The 24377-nt window shown below is 44.3% G+C and overlaps 1 protein-coding gene across 7 annotated transcripts in view; it reads right to left on the minus strand.

Moving 5' to 3' along the window:
• The window catches only part of MED12 (mediator complex subunit 12), a 75266-nt gene that overhangs the window by 11590 nt on the left and 39299 nt on the right, over positions 1–24377 (minus strand). For all 7 annotated transcript variants that reach the window (XM_083159198.1, XM_083159201.1, XM_083159203.1 and 4 more), the window contains exons 20-31: positions 21344–21475; positions 19631–19858; positions 19386–19530; positions 18309–18429; positions 10290–10391; positions 10010–10123; positions 6467–6630; positions 3532–3711; positions 2053–2124; positions 1078–1232; positions 824–985; positions 463–574 (exon numbers count right to left, since the gene is read on the minus strand). In XM_083159198.1, coding sequence (XP_083015324.1) covers positions 463–574; positions 824–985; positions 1078–1232; positions 2053–2124; positions 3532–3711; positions 6467–6630; positions 10010–10123; positions 10290–10391; positions 18309–18429; positions 19386–19530; positions 19631–19858; positions 21344–21475 — 1687 coding nt within the window. The remainder of the gene's footprint in view (positions 1–462; positions 575–823; positions 986–1077; positions 1233–2052; positions 2125–3531; positions 3712–6466; positions 6631–10009; positions 10124–10289; positions 10392–18308; positions 18430–19385; positions 19531–19630; positions 19859–21343; positions 21476–24377) is intronic.

Genomic DNA, 24377 nt, shown 5'->3' on the forward strand with positions numbered 1-24377 from the left:
ATGATGTTTTTCTGGTAACGGTATATTGCCTTCATTACCTTTGATATAGTCCTTGCGATATCCCAAATAATCTGGCTAGTGCTGTCCCAGACACACCAACTAAGGGGGCACCAAAAATTTGCCCTCTCTGTGTCCGTAAGCTCAGACATGATTCACAAACACCCAAACAGGTCAAATGCCAACAGAGCAACCGAGTCCTCCAACTGCCACAACAAATTTCCACTCATATGGAAAACAAATGTCCATTTTCACGTTGACAAAGCACATCTAGTTCATGCATGCAGTCGGCGTGCTGTTTCCATATTTTTATCTATCCCCTGTTTATCAAACCACACTGATTGTGATAACATTTTATGAGAATATGAATACAGTATCGCAGGAAATTGAGACACTACTACTACATTTGAAGAAAAAAAATAAAAATCTGAATAAAACCCATGGAAAAGATGAAAGGTCACATACCTGCTGCACTTGACTGTAAAGAGAAGTCAGTAACCCCTCTCTCTGCTCATCCTGTCCTTTTAGGCAGGTTAGTACCAAGGATAAAAATGGCTGCTGACTGAGGAGAGACATACTGCCAAGAGAAAATAAACACACATGTAGATGCATGACAGACAAAGTCTCATTAAAATCCATACAGTAAAAAAATCTAAAGGCAATCTTACACCTGCAGATGTACAACTGAAAAAAAGTGTATATTTCTTATACATTAAGGTAACTCCAAGTATTCTAACACAAACAAATCCTGAATAACCATTTGGAGAGAAAAAAATAACAGATCATTATATATTTTACAGATTATTTTCCTAAAAGACTGTCTCACCTTTTCTGCTTTTGCCGGTCACGCTCCTTCCGAGAAGAGGATCCCAGGTGCTGCCCCTTTTCCAGCTCCTCCCCAGCTGCCTTAAGCACATGGCCTTGCACAGATGTTGGGAGTTTAGCAATTAAAGGAGCCACAAGCCAAACCCCAGACCGCTCTAGAGCACTAATTTATAATGACATAAAGATCACAGATCATTGAAAATGACTGACACAAGCAAAGACTAGATACTCGAGAGCTAGGTATGAGAAATCTACCTTAGCACTGGCTTGGATTTTGCATTGGGGGTTGTATTGCTAGCTGGGGCATTGCTAGGAGCATTGATAGCAGGAGCTGTACTGACATTTTCTGCAGATTGCTGAAACACTTCAATTGTAGCCTTGGCAATGTTTTCCAGCAGGGAGTTCATTTCCTGTACGAGTAATGTGTAAATAAGAACGGCATAAGAAAATAAAACCCTTTTCCTTTCAAAACAGCACAGCCTGAATTTTACTTAAAAACAGGACCTAGGCCATATTGATGCAGGGAGGAAGCCACTTAGTGATCGGAACATCATAGTATGTACAAGACTACTCAAGTGACTAAGATACAGCACATTATGTGGTGCTTAGTCTTGGGTGAAGGCAGCATAAAACTGCATTCATCCCTATGCATAGGACACAAAGAAAAAATGTATTTCACACAAAATCGGACTAAATGATTTTGCACAAATGTTTTTTCATTTCAAAACTAACACTGTAGTAACTTTCACTCCGAGGTGGACACAGTGAAGACAATCTTTATGTGAATGCTGCAGCCAATGGGCGTCCTATTAGCACAAGTATTCCCTGTGAGGTGAATTTGCAGATGTGCGACAAGATACATACAGATGTGGGTAGAACCAACAGTCGCAGGTGTAGAATATCCGGGGGGACTACGATATCCATGGAAATGTGTCTTTATATGCAGTCATGATCCCGCTTGTTAGCCACCCACCCAGTTACCACTCTTAAAAGTCTATCAAAATTGCATCAATTGCCATGCAAGTTCGCTCTATGACACTCAGCGGTTAATAATAGGGACCCGCGCAGCAGAGGGAAAGCATAAGTTTATCATTAAAAATGTTTTTTAGTCGAAACACTCGGTTGCAAATAAAGTCTATTACTTAAACGTCTGATTTTTATTTATTTTTAAAACAGACACTGAAAAATGCACCAAACACACATTATCACTGACTGGCTCTACCCGCTTACATTACTGACGGTCTGTTTGATCATTAGTTGAAGTTCCAGTGCTGACTGACGCATCGTCCACTGATCGAGACTCTGTTGGGTGGAAACAAACCAATAACAGTCAATTATTCAAACAAAGCAGAAAAAAAAGTGTGATGAATGGTTTATGGATGGTGATTCTTTACACCATGACGTTAAAACCAAAAGCTACTAAACTATCTATGTTTCTGAGGCACAAATAATGCAGTCATGTTTTCGTTTAACCCTTTTTTACATTAAGTGCCTTGTCACAATCTAATTCTTTAATTCACAAATAGATAAATATAAGCCAATGCAGATAGCTTATAACAACCACGTTACAAAAAAGTCTAGACAAATCAGCAAATTTGTCATCTTGTCTGCTTACACACTTCTCAACGGATCCCCGAATCTAAATTTCTTTTTCAAATTTAAAAATTCATATAAAAACAGTTAACATTGAGAGATACAGAACGGTGCGTGAAAGGGTTTTGGCAAAATGCTATTTAAAGACAAAGCATACGTATAAATGAGAAATCTATACTTATTTTATTCTACCTCAGCACTGTGACTTCTGGGAAATGCACCTCTTCAAGGAGGATGGAAATTGGGAAGATAAATATTCTCTTCAAAAAATGCTAAAAGTGCTTTTGCAGGCCAATAATACAAGTGAATCATGAGGGGGGGGGGGTGTTCATTGCTTAAACCAATGTGGATAGCATAAACACAATGTTCACCAATACTTCGGAGGTCTAGAGCTAGACTGTAAAAAAGCAGGAATGGGCCTGACAGATGAGGAACATTGGGGGTTATTCTGGTTCACTCCTTCCGGCAAATTCCGTCTTAGATGGACAAAACCATGTGCACTGCAGGGGGGCAGATGAAACTTGTACAGAGAGAATTAGATTTGGGTGGGGTTTTACTTCAAAATTAGATCTATATTGCAGTGTAAAAATAAAGCATCCAGTATTTTCCCTGCACAGAAACATGGAACTTAACCAAATCTAACTCTCTCTGCACAAGTAACATCTACCCCACCTGCAGTGCACATGGTTTTGTCCATCTAAGAAGGAATTTGCCAGAATGAGTGAACCAGAATAACCCCCTTTGTCATGTTTGGCATAGAGCGGAACAGGTTAGGTGGTGAAAACGTATCAGAACAGAGTTTCACTGTGTAACAAACCCATGCAAAACATGTAACGGTTAATTAAAAATTTGGAATTGCATATGTTGTCAGAAGTAGACAAAATAGTGTACATGACCAGGACATCCAACACTAACCTCAAAGACCGATATGAGCTAAAGTACTATGGGAAAAGGGTAGTTCTTGAGGACTCATTGGCTTTTACTTTGAGGTTTATTATGATTATTAATAATAATATTAATAATGAAAAGTATTTTCAGTAATGGGCATCAGCTACAGTAAACCCTTATCTCGACATTCATCCCCACTCCATCTACACCTTCCTCTTATATGCTCACCTGCAAGATGTATTTTATCCTCTGCCTCTGAGGATTGTCTCCTTGCTCTGCATCACTTAATCTGTGTGGATAACAGATAAGTTGCATGAGGCGCTGGGCCTGAGCACTACTCAGAACTGGATCCTGAAGATCAATGGAGTCCTCACAAAGAGAACGGACACATCGCTCTCCCACCCACTCCTATAAAAACACAAAAAGATTTAGCACAAATAAGTCTATCCAAATATACACAAAATTACAAAACAGTTGCACTTATAGTGTTACACTTTAAAAGCACATTTAGTAACATACAGTTATGTGCTGTAACTCATTTACCATGTTTCTGTAGTCGCAAGGGTCAGAAAGGTAATGTTCAATTTGTTGCTATAGGCAAACGCACATATTATACTTGTTCTATCCAAGCACTACACAGAATTCAGCCTTTATTGTACATAGTGGTTATTAGCACAAGAGTTATTCATTGAACTTGCCCAGTGATGAAAAACCAATCTGTCAAATTATCATTTGTGCTTAAAATTTTATTGAGGCTTCGTCCAATATAGGTGACACCGATGGGACCCAGAGCTGGGCACTTAAGGTGGCTATACCATCAGAAAGACATTGCACCCAATCATACAATCTCAATGGACCGCAAAAATTGAATGCAGATTGCGGGCACATCGTGTGTACACAATCATACAATCACACAATCTCCCGGCCCTCGGAGATTGGAGGATTGCTCCTCCGATCTGACGTGCAGCACATCAGATCAGTTGGGATTGGGAGCAGATTGCATGTGCTTTTAAATTCATGCAATCTGTCATTAGATGGCTCATACAACCGGGTCATTGGAGCAGATTAGTAGTTGCTGGCAACCTGTAAATTAAAAAATTATATAAAAAAAAAAATGTAAAAATTGATTTTTGGTACTCCAATCCTTTTGATCCTAGTAGGCCAGCCCCCTATTTAAATGAAGCCACAATCATGCAGCAGATGGATTGTATGACAGATTGTGAGTAAATTGTGTGTCCAAAAACCACCAAGGACTGCCAGGGAGTTGAAGGGAAATTGGACACAATCATGGTTGTAACGACCGGTCTTTCTGATGTATGGCCATCTTTAGATGAACTCTAAGCTTCTAAAACCTGAGATGCAGATTGGATCGGTTCCACCTGGCGAATATCACCCACTGCAGGAGGATGGTAGTGAAACTTCACATATGTGGAAACCATTGACCCAAAGGACTCAACACCACTACAGAAAGGCATGAATCATGGCCTGTAAGGCCTGGACCTTACCCTTAGACAGAAACACCCATTGGATACTGGATTTGAGTAAATCCCCAAGTGCAACATCCTCTGAGAATGAGTGATGATGAACTTCCACCAATTGATGACCCAGCCATGACACTGAAGGAAATCCGTGAGTCTGTTATTATCTTAAAAAGTCTGCAGCTTTGCGCTGCCATGACCACCATAATCTTAATGAGATATGTGACGTGCCAAGGGTTGCCGGAGCAGCTAATGGCAGAAGTCATCCTCCCCCATATGGCAACCCCCAGGGACCTGGCTGCTATGGATAATCTAGATCCTCATTGCAAAAATGCCCTGCTGCTCTAGTGGGGCTCTAGTGGGGATGCAGAGAAGTACTAGCCCACCACTGCCCAGTGCTGCCGGCAGCCTCCCATGTTTGACCCCGAAATCTAAAACAGGAAATACAATAATAAATACAAAGTCAGGCATGTGATGCATCTTCTATTAATGTCATTTTAAATTTCAGGGTCAAAACTTTTAAGAATCGGCCAACTGCAAAAGTAAATCTGGGCTCACAAATCTCAGCCCAGTGTACATATTGTCATGAGAAGTTCACTGCTCTTAAAATGTTCCTACAGGGTGTGTTACATACGACTCCCCCTTCTGCTCCTCTAACAGGACCACAGTACCTTAAATTGTTCCTTGTAGTAAGGAAGCTTCATACGCTCAGTCGTTCTCAAAAGGATCAAAACGAGTTTCCTCCACTAAGAAAGCAATAACGGCGAGTACCAGCTGTCATCGTTCAGACATTTTTGTGCCTTTGGTGGTCAGTGTCCAATACTGCAGCCTTTTTTTGCCTATGTACCAGCTGCCTGTGATGTCTGTTTGGTGACCAATTCAAACAGCCCTGTCTATTTTAATTCTGCTCTGCGCCATATTGGTGCCAGAGAACCAATCTCTGGCTTGTTCTCCAGTGTTCTGCTTGGGCTAAACAAATTATATTTTGTGTACAGACTCAGTTTGTTATCTCAGTTATGCACCTCTGCCTGTACTCTTTTTGGCACCTTCACTAGCGACCCTGGCTTCTGCTTGCCTGGCCATTCTTTTCTATGCAGATTCTGTACTGTGCCTGCACTCCCATAGTCACCTCTGGAGGGCAGTGAGGTTGTCACGGCCAGCAACATAGAAGCCCGTCTATGCCTTCTAGCAGTTATTGTTGAAAACCTAGAACGTGTCTGTAAGACGTGTGACTTGTCTCTTCCAGGATCCTATATTCACTCAGTGTGACAAAACCTTTAACACTTCTTTAGATTTTTTGCATATTAGATTTTCTGCTCAGTCTGTTTACCCATCTTTTTTGAGGCTTTTGTACATTATAAACTGGAAATCTGGCTGACATGGGCACTGTATAAGTGTAACAGTGCTCACTGCGCTTGGAACACTATTATATGCTCACTCTATGCCCACCTGGATAGTAACGTATGGAAAAAAACACCCTTTAAAAAAAAAAAAGGGGGGGGGGGGAATCATGTTGGCCATTCCATCTTAAGCTTGTGTCAACCATGTCAGTGTTGACCTTAACCCTACTTAGGTGTCGACCTAGTCACGGTCAACCCATTATTGGTCGACTTAGACATTGTTGACCCAGGGACGGCATACCATATGGAGTAGGTAACCAACACTCATGTAACGTAAGAACTGACCTGTTGGCAAATGCTGCGTAGAACATATTTGGCATACACATCCAAACTGGCAGTCTCTATGGATACAGATCGGACCCCTGGCTTGCTTGTCGCCAATTCTTCCTCTGTAATATCTTCAGTGCCTGCAGGCAGTGAGAAGCCAGAACCTTGCAACTCCGCATCACCTGGAAGAAGAATCATTTTTATAAGACGGTGCTCTTATTATGTTTTTTGAATAGAACCGTAAGGAATGAATTAGGGTTCAGAGAAGCTGCAATTTCTAAACCTACATCCATGAGGCAGAAATAAATTTGACTGGGACCAGACCGTATACTGGGAAGTAAATGGAAGAACAATTTTCAAACTAGCAAAAGTCGGAATTCCAAGGACAGGTTGCTAGGTCACCGTTCCAGGGCTTCCATGCCCTTTCCTCAAGACCATATTATGCAAAGGACATGTTTGCATAATGTGATCCTAAGGAAAGGGCATGGAAGCCCTGAAACAATGACCTAGCAACTTTGAGATCACGCAGTGATGTATCCGCTAATAATGCATGGTCATTTAATTATGTGCTTTTTGTAAAATAAGCACCATAAAAAAAAATAAAAAAAAACTCAAGAGACAGTTCCAAATCATCTAGCAGAAAGGACAGGAGCCTGTAGTGGCAGGAAACTGCTGGACCACAGCTACCGATAGAACACTATGCAAAATAAGCCTACCACACACACACAGTAATGTTTCCTGGCACAAAGTATTGTGCACACAACAGTGTTGGAAAAACCCCTGTTTCTTTATGGGGCTGGCTCAACAACTACACCATCAAGCCAGACACAGGAACGAACCAAGAGCGAGGTCTAGCCCGAGGGGAAGATGATAAAGGATAGTCATGGAAATCTGCCGGAGATACACTTAACAGACTCTGGAGACCAGGTTGGAAAGCATGCCCTCCATCTTCAGCTTGTGACGTACACAAAGCAGCATTGAAACTGCTGCCTCAAAGTATATTACAGGAAATCTTGTCACCATAGGAAGAAAACTTACTGGGATAGGTGTTCATCAGTGCTCCTAAATGAAGCATCCTTTGAGACTCCACCACCCAGTGCCTTACTGGCAACGTTCCGACCATCATTCCGCTTTACGGGTCAGCTCTAGCACCCCAAAAAGCTGCCTAGACTCCCCGCACCTTACCCAGGTACTGTGCACTGCCATGTTGCTGCCATTCAGCTGTTCCCTATTACACCAACCACCAAATATATTCTGCTGGCTGGGTTCAGTTCAGCATTACAAGTGTATCCAGATCACTTAGTTCAGCACAGCATTCCTATTGAATGCAGACAGCTGGGTTCAGTAAACTAGCTAAAGTGCGTTTCCACACTGACTCCAGTTTCTGTATCTACCGGCAGCAGTACAGACCATGTGATCCAGAAATGTTCAGTTCTCACTAAACTCCAGTTACAGTATCTTCCAGGATTGATCCAAGAATTCTGTTCCAGAAACAATACATTCCTTTCAACCAGAGTTTATTCTTCTATGCTAAAACACTGTAAACCAAATGTGCAAGACTTACCTTCGACCACCTAGTTTCCCACACAGAGCACTGCCTGCTGACCCAACAATAGAGTATTCCCTTAGTTCACAAAAAACACCAAAAGCCTGACACTGGGTCAGACTCGACTGGTGCAAATTTATAAACTAGCCTTTGGACTGAAGGACCTGAACAATCAAGAGGAGATGTTCCTGCAATGAGTTCATAGACTGATCATTAACCAAGTGATTGTCCAGTTATGGCATTATTAGGACACTCTGAAGCCACAAGATGACCAATCACGGACATTGTACAACACCCAAGACCCAGATAACAATCCAAACAGCAAAATCCAGGACTCGTAATAATACAACAAATCTCCAAAGAGTACAAAGTCCTCCAGTTACAGAACAGTACCTGCTAGTTCCAAACCACAAATGACTGACAAATGGTTCTATATCAGGCTGAAAGAGCAGTTGGGCTTCTGTACAAACATGCCACATGTCGTTTGAAAAAAAATAAACTGTTGGTAGATCTCAAAAAAATGGTTTGCCCAGCCCTATGGCTTCTGAGAGTTAAGGTCTTATTCTGTAGGTTCACTTTTTTTCAGGGATTTTTGCATTTTCAGCCACCCTTTGTAACACAGGTGGCCCTGTGAGTACGGTTTCGTTCGGCACTCCCTTTAAGCTGTTGAAACATTGGAGTTGTTGGTCTCTCTGATTGATGGCCATTGGATCAGCCCAACAAGCTGCAAAGTGGGTGTCTGCACACTCTACCAGCATGATAAGAGCCTATTTGACTGCTCAGCAGGGTCCTTCTGCAGAAAAACTGTGTCGGGCAACAAATGGTCCCCTGTTCACACATTCACTAAGTATTAAAGTTTTAATGTATTTGTTTACAGGTATGCCGATTTCGGACAGAAGGTTCTTCATTCCGGGTGTCCGAGCATAATTTTCCCTGGGGGCAGCTTTCCAATTTTCATGGTAAACAGTGCCTACCAGGATTGGAGAAAGTGAAATAATGGGATTATTGTATATGACATTAAGTCCACTCATTTCATCTGGAGGGACACTGTTTGGAATTGAAAAAAGGGATTGAACAGTAAGTAAAAATAGTCATAAAAATGGTGCTCATCTCCAGCAGGCATTTCCAAAAGAGTGAGATTCTGAGCAGGCTTCTGGGGTATGGACTAGAGCAGGGCTAGCCAACTCCAGTCCTCGAGAGCTACCAACAGTTAATGTTTTCCAAATCTCCTCAAATCACAAGTGAAGTAATTAGCTCCACCTGAGGATCTTTTAAAATGTCAGTAATGAGTGCACCTGTGCCCCAGCAGGTGATCTGGAAAACGTGAACTGTTGGTAGCTCTCGAGGACTGGACTTGGCTACCACTGGACTAGAGGACTTGTAGGTTGAACTTTTGGAGGCAAATATGAAGGAGCCCAAGCTCACACATTTAACTTCATATAGCAGTGTTTACAGTGCCCCAAATTGGATGAACACAATAACTTCACATGCTTCTGTTTCACTGCTGAATATTTAACGGCACCAAATACAACACTTAATAAAATAAGGTTTATGTATATAAACTTTCCTTGAACCAAATAAATATCAGTCCCTACTCTCCTCCACCTCCAAAAATACTATAGTTGTTAATGAATCATTTTATTCAAGCCACATACCTGTATTACTCCCAATGAAAAACACACATGCTTTATAATACCTTACAAATCAGTTAAATCAGTATTAGGCTTACAGGCGCGTCCTCTTTCATCCTTGTTAGTAATGCGCCTGCATCGCTGCAAGGATATTGAAGCATAGCGGGTTTGGGCTATGCCAGTGAAGTGAATGGGAGATGGCGGGCATATGAACCCGCATCCTATTTACTTAAATGGGACCCAACATCAACTTAAGTGCGGCATGCTGCCCTTCATTCGCATCCTGATCACCTTCCATTAAGCTGCTATATGCAGCAACAACGTAGCCGGACATATCTGTAAGTGTGGAAAGTTGAAGAGCCAGAAAAAGAAAATGTAACCTACCCAGCATAAAGATCGCCTTCAGTACAGCAAAGAGTGCTCCAGGCACTATACGATTCTGAGACGCTGCCAGAAGGTGGCGGTCACAGGAAGAGCGAATGCCAAATGTTGCCTTACCTAGGACAAAGCAGAAAAAGACGCATTGATCAAAAACGTCATTCAGAGTGGCAAAGAATTGTATTACTCAATAAGCCAAATACAATCCAATATAGACTAAAAAGCCTTTTTCTTACTTCATGCACCAGGTAGCCCTGCTAAGTAGCCTACTGGACTGCGCACTTACTGCCATCTGGTTCATATGGATTCAGCTGTGGCGTCTTGAACAGATGAAGCAAAATACGGCATGTGAGACGTGCGCCAGACTCCGAATCCTGCTCACTGCAGGCTGAAATGAAATACGTTTTATTACAAGTGCAAACAAACCACATTTTTGAAATGTATGCCATCAATAAAGCTTCACTCTCAGTCTGCTGCTCTTAACACTTCCCACACATTGAACAATATTGTAATGCTGTGTCATTAGAGAACATAAACTAACACCCTCTACCAGCTCCATGCCTGTGGGAAATACCCTACAGCCATTTACAATATTAAATTACACCCTGCTTATCAGGGGGGGATCCAGAAAAAAATGACAGGGGGCACCATCATAAGGAAAGGGGGCGGGAGAATGTAGTGACACTAGGCTGTGCATGCGCACGAGCCCCGGCATCAAACTGAGAGCATTGCAAGGAGCTATGTGGGTGCTCAGTAATACATACTGCTATAAGAATCGCATACTGCAAGGTCATTATAGGGGGGTAATATTGCACCCTGATCGCATTGCATATGCAATTCTTGATAAATAGGCCCCTCTGTCTCAGACTTCTCTTATATTCCCCCATGTCCCTTTATAGATTTTTTGTTTCAAGACCCCCATTACACACACACACTATACGACATACATAATGTGTGCATTCTATCCCCCTACCCCCAGGATGGCTAGTGCGGTGTATGTTCCCTCCTCTTGCAGTCATAATGCCTCATTCTCCTGTCTCAGCAGCATCAGCATGCAGGTGCCACGCAGCCCACCAAGCATAATCAGCACCAGAGTACCAGTCATAGTGCTTGTGAATTATGCATTGTGGCACATCACTGACGTCTACCCGTGGAGCAGCAGTGGACAGAGCCCTCCTGACTGCACAATTACTAAAAACAAAAGTGCATGACCCCGTCGGCCAATGATTATACCGGAGTTCAGGCAAACCGCTGGGTCCTAATGCCCAATGGCTACCAGCTGCTGCTCTCAATTAAAAAAAAAAACTCAGTAACTACAGTAGGTGTGGGATGAAACTATTTTCAAATCTCCTATATATTTGGCTACATCTGTCACTCAAAGTGGGTGTCTGTGTCTATAACGCTCTGTTCCTGGACTTTCCTCTTAATGTGTGATTGCCTTCATCTGTGCTGAACACCTTTCTGAGAAATTAACCTGTTTAAAACAGGTGATGGCAATCATACATTAAGGGGAAGTCTAGAAACAGAGCATTGTGTCCCTCCTGGAGAGGGTCATGTTGGGAGGTATGTGACAGAGAACCAGCCCAGTGAGCCCACAGACAGTGCCAGACACCCACTGCCTTCCCATGTTGCCCAGCACTGCTATTCCACAGCCACCAGGTGAGCCCCCCCCTCCAGCGATTCGCGGCAAAAACACCCGCTCCCTCGCGACCCCCCCTACCGCGATTCGCAGCAAAAACACCCCCGCGACCCCCTCTCCCGCGATTCGCTGCAAAAAGAACCCCCCCACGACCCCTCCCGCAATTCGCGGCATAACCACCACCCCGCGACCCCCCCTCCCGCGAATCGCGGCAAACCCTCCCCCGTGACACCCCCCCCCCCCCCCCGATTCGCGGAAAAAACACACACCCCCCCGCGATTCGCGGCAAAAAGAACCCCCCCGTGACCCCCCCTTGCACGATTGGCGGCACCCCCCCTGCGACCCCCCTCCCGCAATTCGCAGCAGCCCCAGGATTAAATGGCACATGCAAAACACTGCCATGGCTATGGTCGACAATGAAAAAGGTTGACATGAGTTTTTGAAGATTTATTTTTAATTTTTTTTTTTTTTTTAATATTCATTGTCATGTGTCGACATGGACACCAATGAAGTGGCACACTTATGTCAACATTTACATGTATTGACCTTTCTGTGTTGATTTTTTCTTGTGGCGATTCGCGTCACACCCCCCCTCCCGCGATTCGCGGCACCCCCCGTGACCCCCCACCTCCCGCAATTCGCGGCAACCCCCCACCGGAACCCCTGTGAACCCCGCCCTCCCGTGATTCGCGGCACCCACCCCCGCGACCCCCCCTCCCGCAATTCGCGGCACCCCCCCGTGATTCGCGGCAGCTCCAGAATTAAATTGCACATGCAAAACACTGGCACGGCTATGGTCGACAATGAAAAAGGTTGACATGAGTTTTTGAAGATTTATTTCATTTTTTGAATGTTTTCATATTCATTCTCATGTGTCGACATGGACACCAATGAAGTGCCACACTTATGTCAACATTTACATGTGTTGACCTTTCGGTGTTGATTTTTTGGTACTTATGTAGTAACTGGGCTGCCGATTTTGAAATCGGGTCCATCGCATCGCATCGCACCCGACCATATCGCATGCGATGCGATGCGATGCGATGGACCCGATTTTTCCATAGGATTCAATGTTAAAATGGACTGAGTCCATTTTAACATGGAATTCAATGGGAAAAGGGGTCCTTTTCATACCCCTACTATCCAAGTGGGCATGGAGTTGGATATAAACCTGTGGCGAGCGTAGCGAGCCCGAAGCGTGGCGAGCGTAGCGAGCCCCGCGAGGGGACACAGAATACCGTCCGCTCGCCACGCTTCGGGCTCGGTGGCTCGCTACGCTCGCCACAGGTTTATATCCAACTCCATGCCCACTTGGATAGTAGGGGTATGAAAAGGACCCCTTTTTCCCATTGAATTCCATGTTAAAATGGACTCAGTCCATTTTAACATTGAATCCTATGGAAAAATCGGGTCATCGCATCGTATGCGATGCGATGCGATATCGTATCGCATCGCATCTGATTGTATGCCTTAACTTAAGGCATACAATCAAAAAATCGGCAGCCCAGATACTACATAAGTACCGATTTTTTCTTGTGGCGATTCGCGTCACACCCCCCCGCAACCCCCCCTCCCGCAATTCGCTGCACCCCCCGTGACCCCCCCCCCTCCCGCAATTCGCGGCAACCCCCCACCGGAACCCCCATGAACCCCGCTCTCCCGCGATTCGCGGCACCCACCCCCCGCAAATCCCCCCTCCCGCAAATCGCGGCACCCCCCGCGATTCGCGGCAGCCCCAGGATTAAATGGCACATGCAAAACACTGGCACGGCTATGGTCGACAATGAAAAAGGTTGACATGAGTTTTTGAAGATTTATTTCATTTTTTGAATGTTTTCATATTCATTGTCATGTGTCAACATGGACACCAATGAAGTGGCACACTTATGTCAACATTTACATGTGTTGACCTTTCTGTGTTGATTTTTTCTTGTGGTGATTCGCGTCACACCCCCCCGCAACCCCCCCTCCCGCAATTCGCTGCACCCCCCGTGACCCCCCACCTCCCGCAATTCGCGCCAACCCCCCACCGGAACCCCTGTGAACCCCGCCCTCCCGCGATTCGCGGCACCCACCCCCGCGACCCCCCCTCCCGCAATTCGCGGCACCCCCCCGCGATTCGCGGCAGCTCCAGAATTAAATTGCACATGGAAAACACTGACATGGCTATGGTCGACAATGAAAAAGGTTGACATGAGTTTTTGAAGTTTTTTTTTTTCATTTTTTGAATGTTTTCATATTCATTCTCATGTGTCGACATGGACACCAATGAAGTGCCACACTTATGTCAACATTTACATGTGTTGACCTTTCTGTGTTGATTTTTTCTTGTGGCGATTCGCGTCACACCCCCCCCCGCAACCCCCACTCCCGCGATTCACGGCACACACACACACCCCCGCGATTCTCGGCACCCCACCCCGTGACCCCCCTCCCGTGATTCACGGCACACCCCCCGCGACCCCCCCTACCATGATTCGCCGCAACCCCCGCCCCCGTAACCCCCCTCCCGCGATTTGCGGCAACCCACCCCGCGACCCCCCTCCCGCGATTCTCTGCAATCCCTCCCCTCCCGCGATTCGCAGCATCCACCCCCCCACAACCCCCCCTCCTGCAATTCGCGGCACCCCCCCTCCTGCAATTCGCGGCACCCTCCGCGACCCCCCCTCCCGCGATTCGCGGACACCTAAGTTGCAATACAGGCATCTTTCATACAATTCTAACCATATTTCTCATATACAAACGTTCACAAATTAAGGGGGCGCAGCCCCTTACGACGGTGTGAAGAGCGCCCGTAGGGCGCGATGAATCACCTAGTAGCAGAAGAAATGTTCTTATGATACAATCATTAATCTAAAGTCTTGACTATGAGTCCTCACAAAGCAACCCAACAAGATGGGCTCCATTTATCAAAGGCTCCCAAACTTGTTCTCCTACAGTTGGCATCAAATGCAGGGAACTGGTAAAATTTGCTAAAGGTTTGCACAGAGGACCAGGTTTTTGCTTTGCACAACTGCTCAGAGGCCCCGCGGTGAACCACACAGGAAGCACTGACTGCACAAGTAGAATAAACTCGGCAGGAAGCCAGAACAGGCCTAACTAAAAATTGGTAACAAACAATAGAACCCAGGTGCAAAAAAACTGTAACCTCTTAGAATCTTATATAACAGAGTAAGATAGTCTTAAATAAAATACATCTACAAAACCTAGAGCAGATGCAGAAACTAGTAATAACTATTTTTAATGCGTTAGAAAATGATACATTTTTCTTAATACAATGTAGCAGGTGTGTGTTTTATAAAACACTCTGGCACCACAAGTTAAAACAAAGGCAGAAGAAAAATCACTTTGAGAAGAAATTAGAAGGAATATGGTTAATACTAACTTACCCCAAAGATCTTCCCACATCCAAATTAACTCTAAAGAGGGGAAACTTTTCAAATGGTGTATACCTTAAAGGGGCATACACTTGAGCAATTTCAGCCCCTATTCTAATCAATCTGACTAGATCACTTCGAAAAGGAGCACAGAACACTGTGTGTATGCCCTGCAGCGATACCAATGCGCGTTCCCACGCATCGGAATTGCCCGCAGGAATCACAGGGTTTTGGCCGTTCTAAGAAAATCAAGTTCATGCCGCTGCATTTGCAGGCCGGCAGAATGGAAGTGATGTGGCAGCCGGACACAGAGTGGTGGGCAGCCCGGCTGTCTTCAGAGCGGGTCTGCAGCTGATTGAAATCTCACGCCGGGTTGTGAGCAAGAAGCTTGAAACCCCTTGGCAGAGCATGTAATCCTTCATAGCAAAAACCTTGAAACCCCCTTGGCAGAGCATGTAATCCCCTATGGTAACAAGCATTAAACAACCCCCCCACTGTGGCATCGTGTGTGACGGGCATTACGGTCTGTGGCATAATGTCTAACGGGCATTATTGTCTGTGGCATCATGTGCAATGGGCCAGCTCTGGATTTGTTTGCACGGATGGCTCAAGCATGCACAGTGTACCATGCATATGCGCAGCTGTTCCATAATCGGTCAGGCTGCGAATTCACAGCCCGCCGAATGGATCTGAGTCCGCCCATAGGTAGGGTAGCTATTAGCCTCTTCTACATAACTTTATATAGCCCTATTTAGGCCTGCCTCCTTGCACCCTGTAGTACAGTCAATCTGATAAATTGTATGGTACAAGTGTGTGCAGTAGATGAATTGCATGCGATTTGTCACGGGTTGATAAATTGCATGCAACAGATCTTCTGCAAAATAAGCCCTCTAACGTGCAGGACTCACGGGAAGCTCAAGGGAATGTGATGCAGTTTTAAGGCCAAGCTAAATTGCCTTAGTGTATGGCTACTCTTAAGCCCCGTACACAAGGTGCGATTCTATCAAGAATTGCTGGGGATATGGTCAGGGGAACTGTCGCAGGGAGCGTGCTCCTGTGGCCAGCCCTGCTTCCCACAGGGAGCTTGGATTGTCTCGGGATTGGAAGAAAGTGCCTGTTATCATTCAGGGTCACCATTAAAACTATGCAGTCCCTAGTGGGGTAGGAGTAAGTTTATCTTATGGGATTCCAAGTACGCCTAAGTTGGGGGTGGGCTGTACAGGGTGGGGGGTTATGTGGTAGGTTTGTTTTGGGTTTTGTTTATTGTGTTTTTGTTTTTATTTTTAGTAGCTGGGTATACATATTTGATTTGCTTTAATGCTGCAATACACTTCGATGTGTATTTTTTTCAGTTCCGATCTACATGGGTGGGTACTTTTTACTCTCTTCTAAAGGCCCCCTTACACTAGTTCAACTTATCCTAGAGATAAGTTGTGCCTGATTGAATGTGAACTTCCCCAGCAGCTTTCCTGGAGTGCTACATGAGATTTGTCACTTGATGTGCCATTTTTTACATTCAATTTGGTTCAATAAATTGTATGAGATTTATCTTGCCAAATTGAATGTGTCCAGATGGGAGGTCCTAGGAGATGTCCAGAGTGCTAGGAGGGGGTGGCCAAAACTGTAAATAAAAACTGCTATGCTGTCACTAGGGATGGTAATCGGTGCAGAAATCATCTATGGCTGTGCGGCTATCTCGGGGAATCCCCTCCGTACAGGAGATAATCTCCCAAAGCACCCGACAGCGCACCCCCCCCTTCCGCCAAAATACAAGTGAGCGGCTGAGTTGCTTCAGCATTCAGAAAATATATATATTTTAAAAGGCTTAATTACATCAAGTACTGCTGCGCTGTCACTAGAGTCACTAGGGATGGTAATCGGTACAGACATCATCGATGGTTACCATCGATGCCGATTCTGCACCCAGCGATTGAAAGTAGGGATGGCCATCGATTATCGATGTTCCCAAAACATCGACATCTAGGTCCCAACCATCGATGTTTTGGGAACATCGATAGTCGATGGCCATCCCTACTTTCAATCGCTGGGTGCAGAATCGGCATCGATGGTAACCATCGATGATGTCTGTACCGATTACCATCCCTAGTGACTCTAGTGACAGCGCAGCAGTACTTGATGTAATTAAGCCTTTTAAAATATATATATTTTCTGAATGCTGAAGCAACTCAGCCGCTCACTTGTATTTTGGCGGAAGGGGGGGGGGGGGGGGTGCGCTGTCGGGTGCTTTGGGAGATTATCGCCCATACGGAGGGGAATCCCTGAGATAGCCGCACAGCCTTATCATGGAGGTCTCGGGGGAACCTGCACTGGACGGAGGACAGGGAGGTTAGACGGCGGGAGAAGCGGAGGCAACGGCAGGTAATATAGGGGATGGGGGAGGCACTGTGTGGCGCATAATACGGGGGGGGGACACACGGACACAGGGGCGCAAAACCACGGCAGCTATAATGCGCGGGGGGGGGGTGCTGACACTGTCACTGACTGTATGTAATGGCAGCGGGCTCGGAGTGCTGTGTGGGCGGGGCGGACATGAACAGGTCACCAAGTCCCTCCCTGGGGAGGCGGACGATAAGTTTAATGTCCCCTGAAGTGTGCCTAATGGACCCGATGAGATAGATCCTATGTGCAGGAGGATCAATCTCATGGGTCCGACACGATGTGCACGGGAACGCGCATCGTGTCGCAGTGCAGGAGAATCCTGTAAGATTTGGTTTGATTGATTGCCTCAATCTGTCTAGATTGAGTGAAATCGAGTGAAATTGAACCAAATCGTACAAGTGTAAGGGGGCCTTAAGACTGTTATCTATAATGTATACATTCCGTATTGCCTCCTGCATGATGTACCCAAATGGCCTCTCGGGTATATTGGCTACTACACTTGGGATACAGCTGTAAACTATGTGCCCTACAACTGATATATGTACCTTACCAACTGCATAATATTCTGTCTTTGTTACATGTACCGTCATATAGTACGCAGCCCTTTATGTACCCACAGCTGCTACTTCTGGTTATTGTGTTTGTTGTATGTTTATGCACAAAATCAATAAAAATTACTTAACTAAAAAAAACAAAAAAAAACTATACAGTCCCTTGTTTGTTTGACAGGGAGAACCCCCAAGAATGGATGATGATTATCTTGTATTTGTCTTTTTGTTTTTTTCCTAAGGGTAAAGCTAACCCACCAATTTGTACAGATGCAACTTCAGAGAAAGGTATTTAAACCCACATTAAACATACACATTCCGTTAACATTTTTCTGACTTACCTGCAGTAAGCAAGGAAGGGATGGCCGCACAACGTATTAGATCTTCAAGTGGAAAACACTGACGAGCAACCAGGATTGCTACAAATGTAGCGAGAGAATCATGGAAAGACAGATCACTTACCTACAATAGAAACATAGAAACAAGATCACTTACCTACAATAGAAACATAGAAACATAGAATTTGACGGCAGATAAGAACCACTTGGCCCATCTAGTCTGCCCCTTTTTTAAACATGTTACCTCAAACCATATTTGATCCTTATTTTTTTGTAAGGATATCAATATGCTTATCCCAAGCATGTTTAAATTGTACTACAGTATTTGCGTCTACCACCTCTGTTGGGAGGCTATTCCACTTATCTACTACTCTTTCTGTGAAAAAATTCTTCCTCACATTTCCCCTGAATCTTCCTCCCTCTAGTTTCAGTGCATGTGCTTGTGTTCTTCTGCTCCTCTTCCTGTGAAGAATGTCTCCCACCTGTACCTTGTTAAAGCCCTTGATATATTTGAAAGTTTCTATCATGTCCCAATGGGTTAAGACAGACAAAAAAAATGCTTTATGAAAGCTCCCTGGAAAATTGTACATGGTGAGAGAGAACCAATTAGCTGCTGGAAATTCCCACAGCTGATGGATTTCACCAGGGCTTTCCAAATAGCCCCAATAATACAGCACTCCACATTCCCTATAAGAAGCCTATGGATCCACAATAACATATTGGTCTGGGAAGTTATCTTGTAGTCCCTTATCGCTCAAAAATGGAGGCCTTTTTCAGACCATTTTTTTCAGACCATTTTTTTCCTGGCAAAAAACACATTGGGTGAAATGTAATAGGATGAGAGAATCAGAAAGTGAGAGATTTGGTGAGAAATCCCCAGTTTTTTTAAAGCGGCAATCATTTACACTTCAAAACCAGTTTGACTTTGAAGTGTAAATGATTGTCGCTTTAAAAAAAAAAAAAAAAAAACTGGAGATCTCACCAAATCTCTCACTTTCTGCTTCTCTCATCCTATTACAGTTCCCCCATTAGGACTAATTGGATACCAGTCAGAGATTGATTGAGTTCTGCTAAACTTACATCTACATTGCACAGCAAGTCATTGAAGCCACAGGTACCATTATTGGATGAGCAGCAAAGAGCTTTTAAGACTCCAAGCCATTCAGAGCTCAGATCTTTGCAAGATCCAGTCAACTCAGCACACAGGATTGCAATGTCGTTCACTCTGCACAAGAAAAACAAAAGACTGGTGTGTGATTCGGTTCATTGAAACAATGTGATTTAAATATACTTTTGTCTTAACTGCTCTTTTACTTTGTTCTTACCTATCAGTATCATGGTCTCCGACACACACATGGACAAGGGCATTGCACACAAAGCTGTAGCGGTTTGTAGGTGAATCTCTTAACAGTTTTCCCAGCATGCCACAGTTGTAACTGTGTGCCGATGGATTGATGATGGTGTCCAACATAAATTCCTGTTCCCACAGCATGTTCGAGTCAGATGGATCCACAATGCAGTATATTGTGTTTTTCACCTTGGAGCAGAAATCACTTCAGAGAAAATAAAATAAAAATGTAAATAATAATAAGATGAATTTAGGTCATCCCATGTTTAAGATTGGAAAACTGCCCATCAAACCTACAAGTTCAAGCAAAAGTAACATTTAAATAATGTCCTTCCCTGTTTAATAATTGTCTTGGAATACATAGGGACCAATGGGAAAACCAATGGTTAAAGGGTGGCACAGGAGAGCCTGCGCATCAAATGGTTAATGTACTTTACCCAACATAGGCTTCCCCACCCCCCTATTTCCTATCCACTTAACCGGCCTGTGCGTTGTGTTAACATGCCCAAGGAGTAGAGGGAGAAGAGAAGGAAGACCATATACATCTCAAGCACACATGGTCACTGAGAGGTCCTGATTTAGCACTAGCGGAAAAACCTCCTCCAGCCAGGTGCATCAGGGTAGGCGCCCATCGCCCCACTGTAGCTGGTGTTCCAATTGATAGCAATGTTTTTGAATTACTTCTAGTGCAATGATTTGAACACATATGCTAATAATAAGTATGATCTGTGTGGCAGCCTATTATATAACAATATGCTTTACTGACAAACATACGGATTCTTCCAAAATCCATCCAAAATAGGTTTACTTAAAGAAAGGATAAGTGAAAACATAAAACGCACTATGTATATACACCATAAATCTATTAGAGAATAACGTAAAAAATATCAAATAAATATTTATTTTCAAACAGAATAGTGAACTTCGAGGCATGTCTACCATGTTATTGCCTCTTTTCCAATTTGGGCATTTGACTGATCTCAAGGGGTCCAGTGTTTCAGAAACTTATTTATTTTTGTCAGAAATAGCAAAGCAATACATGTTATCTTAAATTGTAATGCTGCATGCAGGACCAAATTTCCAGTCCTTTCCTGCAGGCTAGCTACATCATCTGCGTGCTTCCATCACCATGGAAACGCTGGACTTTAACCAATCGCAGTAGTCGCTTTATACAGAGGCTGCTAGACTGCTGTTTATTATTATTTGTTGCACACCGAGTGAATTCTCAGGGGGCTGCTGCTTTAATTTAGAATACAGATGAGTCCTCATACTTCTTTGTTGCAGTTGCGCCAAACATGAGACTACGCTTGCAACAGGCGTCTATTTTGTTAGAAATAGGTCTGATTAGAACGCACAGACACGCTGAAGATTCATTTAAAATGTGACACTTCTATAACTGTGATTGATAAATCTCTGAATCTGCATATAAAGAGCTACGATGCAATGGACTTTTTTTTTTCCCCATAGAAAATTCTGTTGTGCTTCATATACAGAAACTGCCACACACAGATATACAAGTGCCGCATTTTCATAAAAAAATTGATTACGCTTGTATGTTAATAGATTTACTGCAATATTGTATTGGTAGGTGTGCAGGCACTTAACACGATTATGTAATTTTATAGTTTACTTGTGGTTTTAATAAAAATAAAATGGGATACTGCTGCAGACCAAAGTGTATGCCACTTACCTAAATAATTCTCCATATTTACTCTTGAGGTGACTACAGGACATGTACAAGTCATACAAGTATGCAAGAATACAACGTTCAGCAGAGGATCCATCTGAACGATTCATCCCGTGTTTCACCACGCCACACAAACTATAAAAGGAAAACATTGTATAACTAGAAGAGCCAGAACAATAAACAATTTGTCATAACATATACTGTATTTGCTGGCATATAAGACTACTTTTTTCCACTGAAAAACATGCCTCCAAGTGGGAGGGTCGTCTTATACGCCAGGTGCACTTATATAACAAACTCTATATTTTGAGTGGAAATGTTGGGGAGGTCGGTCTTATACGCCGGCAAATACGGTATACTGCTCAAAAAAAATAAAGGGAACACTTAAACAACACAATGTAACTCCAAGTCAATCACACTTTTGTGAAATCAAACTGTCCACTTAGGAGGGAACACTGATTGACAATCAATTTTGCATGCTGTTGTGCAAATAGAATAAACAACAGGTGGAAATGATATACAATTAGCAAGACACCCCCAATAAAGGAGTTGTTCTGCAGGTGGTGACCACAGACCACGTCTCAGCTCCTATGCTTTCTGGCTGATGTTTTGGTCACTTTTGAAAGCTGGTGGTGCTTTCATTCTAGTGGTAGCATAAGACGGAGTCTACAACCCACACAAGTGTCTCAGGTAGTGCAGTTCATCCAGGATGGCCCATCAATGCGAGCTGTGTCAAGAAGGTCTGCGGTATTTGTCAGCATAGTGTCCAGAGCATGGAGGTGCTATCAGGAGACAGGCCAGTACATCAGGAGTCGTGGAGGAGGCCAATGACCCAGCAACAGGACCGCTGCCTCTGCTTTTGTGCAAGGAGGAACAGGAGGAGCACTGCCAGAATCCTGCAAAATGACCTCCAGCAGGCCACAAATGGATGGGTCTACTCAAACGGTCTTAAACAGACTCCATGAGGGTGGTATGAGGGCCCGACGTCCACAGGTGGGGGTTGTGCTTAGAGCCCAACACTGTGGAGGACGTTTGGCATTTGCCAGAGAACACCAAATTTGGCAAATTCACCATTGATGCCCTGTGCCCTTCACAGATGAAAGCAGGTTCACACTGAGCACGTGACAGAGTCTGGAGACTCCAAGGAGAAAGTTCTGCTGCCTGCAATATCCTCCAGCATGACCGGTTTAACAGTGGGTCAGTAATGGTGTTGGGTGGCATTTCTTTGGGGGGCTGCACAGCCCTCCATGTGCTCGCCAGAGGATTTCATCTCCACCAATTCCAAACAAACTACAACAACTGAAGACCCTGGGAGTGCAGACCCGTGTATCCACCATCTGGATCCCCGTCCAATTTGGATTACAAATTTCTTGCAGTAAGGTAGAGGTTGAGGACCCCATCCCGCTATATTCCATCTAGCGGAGGGAGTCGGTGATTCGTGCCATCTTGGGCCGCTCCTGGACAGCACATCTGGTCCTCCCTCCCTACTGTCCTATTGGGGACACCACTACAGTTTCGTTCAGGACTTGTGGGACTCTCCTGGTCTTATTCACTCCCTAGTTTGGTTTGGTGAGATACGAACATTTTAAAATTGTTTTTAAAATCATCCATGTATTCTGGCTACATGTTTTCCTTTTTTAGAATTAATAAATCATTGTACTAGATCCAACCAATCTTTTATTTTTATTAAAATTTAACAGTTTAATATATATTACCATTTTTTTCTAGCGCTGCTCAAACCCCGTTTTTCTTTCTTTGCATATCCAGCACAGGACTAACTACCCTGTCACTGAGCAGCAGCTGGGGAATCACAACTCAAGCTAGGCGCACCTGAACCCAGAATCACCTAGTGTGATCTGGGTCACCCCTGTTTTCTTCCATTGCTCGCCAGAGGTAGCCTGACTGCCATTAGGTACTGAGGTGAGATCCTCAGACCCCTTGTGAGACCATATGCTGGTGCGGTTGGTCCGGGTTCCTCCAACACAATGCTAGACCTCATGTGGCTGGAGTGTGTCAGCAGTTCCTGCAAGACAAAGGCATCGATACTATGGACTGGCCTGTCCGTTCCCCAGACCTGAATCCAATAGAGCACATCTGGGACATCATGTCTTGCTCCATCCACCAACGCCACGTTGCACCACTCCTGTTTAGGAGTTGGCGGATGCTTTAGTCCAGGTCTGGGAGGAGATCCCTCAGGTGACCATCCGCCACCTCATCAGGAGCATGCCCAGGCATTGTAGGGAGGTCATACAGGCACGTGGAGGCCACACACACTACTGAGCCTCATTTTGACTTGTTTTAAGGACATTACATCAAAGTTGGATGTGTTACGTTAGTGTTCCCTTTATTTTTTTGAGATCTATATATTTTTTTTTTTCAAAATAACAAGAGTATGTTATATATATTTTATGTCCTGCATTTTATTAAAAACAGTTGATTTTCAGATATGATGTTTACACAAACATCTGTTCGAGGGGGGAAATAGGGGAGTAGAGGTTATTTATACCTAAATTTAAACCTTTCACTGTATAAGGAAATGTGACAAATAATCCAATGGGAATATCAACCTTACATGTAGTGGAAAATTATTCCAGCCACCTAAAGAATACAGAACTTTGCCTGTCTCCCAGCATTAAGGATTAGGTAATATCAGGGCCGGCGGTACCACTAGGCAGGATTAGGCAGCTGCCTGGGGCGCCAGCCACTAGAGGGCGCCTATTCTTCAGACCAACATTTAAATTAAAGTACATTGGTGGCAGCAGTGGGTTCGGGAATAGCTGCCCCTATTTTCCAAGCACCAGTATTTTTTTTTTTTTTTTTAAAGCCAGTTTCCACGGTATATGGGTTACTGCTGGTGGGGAGGCGCTTTTTCCTTCTGCTAGCGTTGGCTGCCTAGCGCTGCTACCTCTGGTGGTGAGACATTGGTCCCGCTGCCGCCCGCCCCTTACCAGCGGCACTAGCGGGGATCAGTGTCTCACCACCAGCAGCGCTAGGCAGCCAGCTCCTCCGCACCAGCAGCGCTAGGCGGTCAGCAACT

This window comes from Crinia signifera, chromosome 9, assembly GCF_055691185.1.
Source record: "Crinia signifera chromosome 9, ASM5569118v1, whole genome shotgun sequence".
Taxonomy (NCBI): Eukaryota; Metazoa; Chordata; class Amphibia; order Anura; family Myobatrachidae; genus Crinia; species Crinia signifera.